A 9,053-nucleotide genomic window follows, 5' to 3' on the forward strand; every position below is an offset into this window, starting at 1 on the left:
ATTGTTAGCATAATTGAAAAAATGCTATCAAACCGCAAGTTTTTGTCGGAGAAAAAGTAGCAAAATCCGTTTACTCAACAACGGACTTCCTCAAGGGTCAGTAGTATCTCCTTTGTTATTTAATCTTTACATAATATATGATATTCCAACAACCATTTCAAGAAAATTTATTTATGCGAATGATTTAGCGATTACTTTTCAACATAACGACTTTAAAATAATTGAAGCAGATAATAGCCAATGGAGATTACTACCTGTTTTCATTTAAACAATCACCAGAAAAACTATAAATTTAATGTTTAAATAATGTTGATTTAGAATACACTTTTTTTGATGCCCGTTTTTGGAAATCGTAATCTATGTAATGTAAACCCTTAGTCAGAAGTTACAAACTAGAAATAATTTTTGTCAAAATTAACCGGCACAGATTGGGGTGCAAATGCTAGAACCTTAAGAAGATCTGCTTTAGCTATTGTTTATTCAACTGCAGAGTATTGTTGCCCGGTATGGCAAAATAGTCACCATGTCTCAAGGATTAATACACATCTGAATACAACATTGAGAATAATTACCGGCACATTTTAATCTACTCCTGTACCTAGGTTACATGTTCTCTCAAATATTGGTCCACCCAATATCAGACGAGAATTGTTTTTAAAAAAATTGTGGGACAAATATAAAAATAAAACTGATTTCCCCATAAATTTAGATCTAAATAATTTACCTTTTTATCGATTAAAATCACGAAACCCGTTATGGAAAGAAGACTACATACATTCAAATGTATATTCCATTAAAGAACGTTGGAAATTTTTTTGGATACAGCATAATGACACAATTTTTAATCGAAATTTAATCAAAGAACCGTCCAATGAAGATACAGGGCTTGATCTTCCAAGAAAAATGTGGGTCAAATTAAATCGCATAAGAACAGGACATGGAAGATGCAATTATATACTACACAAATGGAATCCAGAACACAATCCAACCTGCCTATGCGGAGTTCCTAAATAAACCATCCAACATATAGTTGAGAAATGTCCAAATTCTAAGTTTAATCCCGGTTTTGAAGCACTTCACCGCATTTCTCCAGGACTGTAAGGGGAGCTGTTGGGGGGGGGGGGTGTCGGAATTTAAAAAAATTGGGTGCAAACGTCATGAAACAGTTGCAGAATATAGGTCAGAAGCGCCAAAATCGCAAAAAGATTTATACAATGCAATGTCTGCTAGGGAGTAATAATTATTATACAGGATCGGTCATAAAGGCGTGGCAGACCAAGACTGATTTTTTAAAATGGAACACCCTATACATTATTCGATATTTCAATTTTCTCTCAGTTTTCAGTAACTTGGGGCTCTAGATCTAGCGAAGTACCTACCTATGATCTGTAATTAGAAATATTTCAACAAGTTTAGTAATTCTACGCTCAAAGAAGGAAAAAAGGGGCAGATTTGTAACGTTCTTCCACTCCGTTGCTTGTGGCATTGCATTCTTCCATGGTCTGATTCTTTTGCGTTTGTTCTCTTCGCTTCTGTTTTTATCACTACAGGTTAATAACCTAAAGAATGGATGGTAGGTATAACAATGTCATTAGGAAACTTTATTTGGTTCATCTTCTTTTGTCAAAATCATGTTTTTGTGGTGTACATTTCTTATTTTGTACTTAAAATCTAAGTAAATTAAAATGCTTTTGCAATTATTAGACAATATATGTGTATCTCCTTATAAAAATAAGTCAATTTATTATAGTCGTAAATTAGCTTGTTCATAAGTTTTGTGGTACAAAAAGTTCGATTTAACAATATCAATGGAAAGTAAAAGTAATACCGTTAAATGTGTTTGTTAATATATACAAAACAGTTATATATTGCTTTTGTTTATAAAAGGTAATGAAAAAATTAACAAATTTAATGCGTTTATAAAATCTTATACAAGTAGACTGACTATTCTAGAGTGTGTAACATATGTTCGTCAGGATACATTCATTGTTCGTATTGTTCTTATGTAGTTAATTAAAGCCAATTAAGAAATTTTTCATTATTTTAAACAATATTTTCACTTTCTTTATTGGCAAAAATGTCAGTGTTGTAATCAGCCTTCTGTTAATTTTGGGTATCTACGCATACAACACCTCCTAGAGCAAAAAAACGTACCGAACTGAAACAACTTTTAGCTGCTTGAGGAACAGTCTTATACATTAACTAGGTACCTATCTAATATTTAAGAACAATTGTCCATATACAAATTAGGTTTATTGTAACATTAATTAGAAAATATGCTAAATGTACAGGATGGTCTTTCTTCACTTTTATCACCACTATATTACAATAATACTTATCGAAGGATCACATTATATTATTATCTTGTGTTGCTCTTAATTTTTTTAATATTATCTCTTAAGATTTTTAAAAACCTACTATTTGTTGTTGGTGGAGTTAAATCTCGTAACCCGCACGTGTCCTTAAAAAACTCGTAACTGTTCTTAACGGCGCTAACTAAACTCTTTCGGTATCTAAATGCCGTTTGGTCAACGGTGGAAGCCGTTTTGATGCAATCGTCCCCGCCGAATTCGCATATTCTATAATGGTGCAAAATGGCCGCGTCGGCTGGAACGTTATACGTACCGTGCCCTGGGATAAATTCCCAAACGAAATGATTTCCGGCTTCCACTACGAATTCGGGCTTGCAAATGTATTTGGAACGTTGCTTGTGCGGATGAAGCTTAGATTTACGTCTAGTCTTCTTTAACGTAACTAGATTAATCGCGATGGGATCGTTACTGTTGTATACCCAATCGTCATCCCCCCACTGGAGATAAAAGAAGGCGTTTTGAAATGAATACGATCCGGTCGTTCTGGTACTCATCTTTGTTGATAGGAAACTAAAAAGGTAATGGTAATGCTATTGATTTATTTGTGCATGGAGCTTACTCGAGGAGTTGGGGAAGAGTGTGGTTATGACTCGGGATTATATATTCATCGAGATCTATCAGCAAGATATGCGAGAATCGATACATGGACCTGTAAAGGCAGTCGTTTAGGGCGGCGAATAAACCTTCTGTGCGAATTTCCTTTTGGGATACCATATTCAATTGCCAAGGGAGGAGCGTGACCAAACCACGTTCCATGTAATGCTTTAAAATACACCTGACCTGAGGTCCAATCGTGTGGTTGTAAAAGGTAAAATGCGACACTCCCATAATACGATTCAGCTCTATAAATTCCAGAATCTGGAGTGCCTGTAAAGAAAGTCAATTTCGTGTGAGCGACAGTGACGCCGATACTTACGCCGTTGTATTCGTAATGTAAGGGCTTAATGCAAACTCCAAATTTGTTCGTCGCCTTTGTGTCGTTGTAGTTATCGTTTACAGTGAGTAAATTTGCTGGGGGACTCAAAAGGCGTACGACGACGGATACGGCGAACGGTGCTGTTTGATTTGCTTGTAATGGACATAAAACGAAACAAGCACTGTACTTCAGATTCCAATTTTCTCGAATTACCTAAAGCAAGATTGGCGGTATAAATTTTCATGAGTACTAAATTTGATCGTCTTCATTTTTAGATTAAATCAAAGAGTTCTAGGCCATGCCCATCATCATACTTTAATTTTAGCAGGTACAGTTCTCGATATGTATGATGTAGAGTTTGATTCCGTTGTAAATGGACGATACCATAAGCGACACCAAACCCTCTCAGCTCCCCTCGTTTTCGTAGCAGCGACTATTCTTACCGCTCGTTGTCCTTTCCTCCTGTCAAAGTACGCGGAAAATACGAAAAACTTGAATCTGAAACAGTAAAATACACGGGATAAATAAACATGGGCAATTGCGCACGTTTAAACGTTTACAGTAAACAAATTTAGATAATTCGATTCAGTAGTGTGCGCTCTTACGCTTTCTATCCATTCTCTACCCCAAGGGGATCAGAGCGCAATTACAGGGATTTACCATTTTTATTATTGCAGGTTTTGCTTTTTTATCGTTTTCCACAAGATTTTGTCGACTCTGCACACTTTTGATGTTGAAAAAACGTAATATAATTAAGTAGTTCAGAGTCATTTTTTCATACTCATATCCATTTATTGACAAAAAATATGGAAAATATACAATAGGTCATCCCATCGTCCGTATTGGTCAATAGTGTAAGAGATGAAATGTTGACACAATACATGGGATAATTAGTGTCTAGAATTAACATTGTACCAAAGGTTCAAAATAAACGGATGATTATCGTTACTATTTTTGCATTACTTTTATCGTTTTGGTACACTTTGTACCGAAATTGATATCCACTCTTCAAACCACACATGATTTGACAAATCTCAGATTAGATTTTTAGAAGGGACAAGGCTCCTGCATTAATTTAATTTTTCTAATAGTTATTTGTTTCATTAGTAGTACAAAAAATGTCAGTTTTCGGGACGAGGAAGATAGTTGCTGGACGACGCGTTAGCGGAGTCCAGCAACCTTCCGAGTCCCGAAAACGCATTTTTTGTACGAATAAAACATAAAATTTTTTCACCAACCCCCTTTACTTCAAATTATATTCGAATTTAGATTCAGTCTACTAGTATAAGAACTTCTGCTTTCTTGTCCTCACGTGTCATGCCACTCTAGTTTTTAGGTTAACTTGTAACCTATTCGTTCTTACTTCTTACTTCTCACCTCTCGCGACTTTGGAGGGAGCAAATCTTGAGGCATGTTCTGCCGTTTCTAAAATCTCGGCGGAGTGCAATCCATGTCGCTATCAGTTTCAGTCATTTCTATTGTATACACAATTAATATTGTTATATTTTGTATTGAAATAAAAAACTTACCATACAGTTTTTTAATTAAAATTAATTGCAATTAACTTTTTCAAATTTTGAATTCAAAATGACAGATAATAGTGCAATGGGTCTGAAGTAGATGGCGTTACGCGCGACGGCGGGTTGTATACGTATTAAAATTACGTTCATCGAATATGTAAATTACGTTACACATGGTTTAAATAAACATAGCGAGCGTAAACCATTTTCAATACATGTACATACGTATAGGTAACATAATTATTTCCATTGAATATGCAAAAATATTTGATTTGTATGTATAGAAATATCTTACAACCTGCAATGTAAAACGATGTCAATGTGACATATCTCCGTGATTGTAATTTTTTAATTGGCCAACTTTCAAGGTCAATTTCTTTTTGGTACTAGGACCAAAAGTATCCACTTTTTGTACAGTTGCCATGGTGAAAGCGATTAATCCGCAAAACGTCAATTTTACGTACCGAATACTGTCACAAAATAGCGTCTTATTCAGGTGGTTGGAGAAAAAATCTTTTTTTTAATTTTTTAGAATCAATTATTAGCTTCTTAGCTCGATCACTGTTTTTTGAGCGATTTAAAATTTTATAAAATGTGGATCATTTTAGGCAACTATTAAATAATAGTAATAATAATTTTTGCGTCTGTACGTATGTACGTAGGTAGTTTTCCGAGGTTTAGGGTCCGAAGGAAACTAAAAATTTTTGAAAAAAAATTGGAACTCCGCAACAGCCGGGATTTCTACTGATTCTACTCGTAGTAGGAGCGGAAAAGTACAAAATTCAGTCAGTCTATAACAAAACAATGTGTTTCGCCGTTTCCCCGGTGTAATTAGTGATTAATAAATTATGGCTGCAGTGATAGCCGACCTATGTGTACTTATTAAATGAGTTATCGACACGTTTTCTACGACCCTATTGAGATCTCGTTCTTAGACAGACGGACCGATGGATGCACATAAAACTACCATCCGCATTTTAAATAACACTTTTCTTGTAAAGTCGATTGGGATTTGATTCTGACAGCTTTGTTGAGCTACCACATTTACAAATACCTATAGCCGTGTGTAAACAATTTTGGACACTGACATAAAATGGTTCGGATGTTTCAATAGCGTCGAAAAAACGTGATCGCCAATTTAAATCCGTTATCTAAACTGTTCATTCATTCGAATTTGAATTTCAATGCGTTCTAAACGAGTGGCAGGCGCCATACAGACGTCCGATAAGTCAATTACAATACCCATGCGAAACAAATATATTTCATAATAATGAGTTATCGAACGATTATTCATTTGATTTGAATCGTACGTACATATAAAGTTTAATTTATGTTCTGAATGCCACATTATTTGAATTAGCAACATTCATCATCTATTACACAGTAACCTTTTATGTCGCATTAGAAGCAATTTATATCTTATAGGCGTTAGCCGTGTTCGAATTACAAATAAATCAAAGTCATTAAATTAATTAATAAATAATAATAATAAATTAATTAATCATTAAATGAAGGAACCTTCTTAACGCTAAACGGTAACTGTAATTCACAATGTGTAGTGTGTAAGCGAAGTTCTACGTTTGGCTCTATTTTGTCTTTACAGAGATACCTAGATACATTTTTTTTTAATTTTAAGGGTGTAAAAAACTTAGAAGACCAGATTTTCAAATAAGTAGCATGATTATTGAAATTGCAAGAATGGGCCTGTAAACAGTTGGTGGAATTAACGATCGTCTTTTATGTGTCATTTGAATTCTATGGGGCATTGTATTTTTATGAGTAAAAATTGTTGATTTAATTAGTAGACGTCATATGGAAAAAGGCGTTGGTTCGCTTAATAAAGAATAGGGGTTCGTCGGAATCAAGGACGAACTAATTCAGCGCGCCAGTAATTTTTCGTTACCATAAAGATTGTTAAAAGTAGTTTGCTGCCCTTGAATCCAAAGAGATAATTGCACTCTGTCTTCGTAGCCTTAAAATTGTTATACTCGTCGCAGTAGGAAACAGTAAGAAAAATCAACATGTGGAAATTGTTACACAATGAAGATTTCTCCTGTTTGGGTGGAAAACTCGTTAACACCAAACCGTTGTGTTAATAAAATTGTGGTTGCCCATAATTTTTAACGCCGAGGCGTCGTCGCCTACAAAAGGGGCGTCTTATATTATGTCTAGATCTTTAAGTAAAATCATCATCGTATGTTTGATTGAATTAAAAAAACACTTGACAAGCAAAATTTTGATTTGTACGTTCTTAAAGAGATCAACCAATGGACAACTGAAGGCGTTTTGTATTGCATGTATTTTAGCGTTTAAAATCCCACTAGAATTGATTATGTCGTATATTATTATTAGATTTGACATTCAGTTGGGGTTAGTTAAAAAACCGCGAACACAATAATTAATCTAGTTCATTTGAAATTTATGGAAAAAAAGTAGGTATAAATAGTAAACTCTCTAAAGGGAAAGGTGCCTAACTTGGAACTTAACATTTTTAAAAAGGTGTGTGTGGTAAACATTTAAGTCACCAAGCCTAGTTGGGGAACATATGGAAACATTATAAGTGAGCAATATAAAAGTACTCTGTGATCAATCAAATCAAAAAGTTTTAAATTTAGATGACATCCATTTCAGACCTCAAAGGTACGCGCAGAAGTAGTGCCACGAAAGTAACTTACTTAGTGCCGTTGACGATTTGCCAATGGCCATCTGTTGGAGTCATATTTGACGGAAAAATCGGTAGCTGGTTTTCGGTAACCATATGCGGTTTTGCAGGTTGCGATTTATCCTCAACTGGTATCGGAATGACGGGCGGTGCGTGGTTACCGGCCAAAAGTGCAATGACCGAGTCGTCTAGGGCAGGGACTCCTCCAACCCTCAGTGATATGTAGTCGTCACTCTGTAACAAAAATTTATTTTTAACCCAAATTGTTAAATGCACACGAATTGTACTATTTTAGAGCGTCTCAAACTTACGCCGGAGAATGTGCCCAATAGTCAGAAAAAGGACGCAACACAACAATTTATCTAGAACTCTAGCAGTTAATTAAATATTGCAGTGAAGCATTTTTCGTATGGCGTGTCGGAATATTTAGAAAAATATTAAATTAACTGTATTACAGCTCCAGCAGGCTTGATCACTCTTACAATTCCAACAAATTATTCAAAGAAATTAAATATTAAGATGGATATCAAAGCGATTAAATGTAAAATTTTCTATGGAAATCTAGTGCATTAAAAGCGGTTCCCATACTCAATTATGAAGGTGCGAAAGCTAGATAAACCGTGTGAAGCGCGGTTTATCACAGCTTATCTAAAATAATTAATTTTTTGCAGCGATAACGAACTCTTATCGCATTGACCGGAGATAAACTCTTTATAATATGATCGAGTTTATGTGTTCAATCTAAAATTAGTTACCACATTTAACTTTAAAAATTGAGATTTGCATCATACAAGGTGACTCATCATTATTATAGGTGCTGATACCAAATAAAAGTTCTATAAATGTGGAGCGCCGCGGGAACCGCCACGGTATCCCACCTGTCTAGTCACACGAACGCGAATATGGTTCCAGAGGGGCCAGTTGCCTACAGTCTTGACCTAACACGAAGCGGTTTTCACCTGTTTCCAAAGTTGAAGGAGTTTTGGGTGGAAAATAGTACGGAAATGACGAAGAAGCAGTAAAGGCATGGCTTTGCCGACTGATGAGTATAACATCGGCGAAGAGAAGCTGGTCCCACTAATGAGGTATGGGATAATCAAGGAGGCGCTTGATAAATACATCGAAAGGTAGGAAGGAAAACATCTCATCTCATAATGTGCGAAGTAAATGACAGGAGGGATGAAACGTTGGAGAATCAAAATGAGACAGTGGATGATATGCTATATTTGAGTGTGTACAGTGGGATGAAGAGTACTCCTTTTGATCGTAATAAAAATAATTATACACGTTTTATTTAAATATGTTTAGGTACATCTTCAGAGGACACAGATACGTTTACAAACAAAGGTACTAATAAATAACAGTAAATTTCCCATTGCCATTTCTCATAGAAGATGAACGGACGAAAGTGCGAAAGTCTAATAGAGCCACAGCAAATTAGTGATCGAAAATTGCGGACTACCTGGCTCCGGTCCTAATTGCCACCCCATCCACATCACCATCGGTATGAATCCCAAGCGAAAAACGAACCGGACGAGACCGATCGCCATGTTCAATGTTCTTACAAACTCTTCGTTCGCCAT

The 9,053-nt window shown here is 35.4% G+C and overlaps 1 protein-coding gene across 1 annotated transcript; it reads right to left on the reverse strand.

Annotated features, from left to right (window-relative positions):
* Nucleotides 1-1,652: 1,652 nt before the first annotated feature.
* On the reverse strand, nt 1,653-9,053 carry LOC116179532. The gene is made up of 6 exons (XM_031499326.1): nt 9,001-9,053; nt 7,484-7,756; nt 3,603-3,786; nt 3,289-3,501; nt 2,932-3,239; nt 1,653-2,882 (listed from the first exon to the last, which is right to left on the reverse strand). Exons 1-6 carry the CDS (start codon nt 9,051-9,053, stop codon nt 2,360-2,362), a joined length of 1,554 nt encoding a protein of 517 aa, XP_031355186.1. The 3' UTR covers nt 1,653-2,359.

Source organism: Photinus pyralis, unplaced genomic scaffold (assembly GCF_008802855.1).
Source record: "Photinus pyralis isolate 1611_PpyrPB1 unplaced genomic scaffold, Ppyr1.3 Ppyr1.4_LG8, whole genome shotgun sequence".
Classification (NCBI taxonomy): Eukaryota; Metazoa; Arthropoda; class Insecta; order Coleoptera; family Lampyridae; genus Photinus; species Photinus pyralis.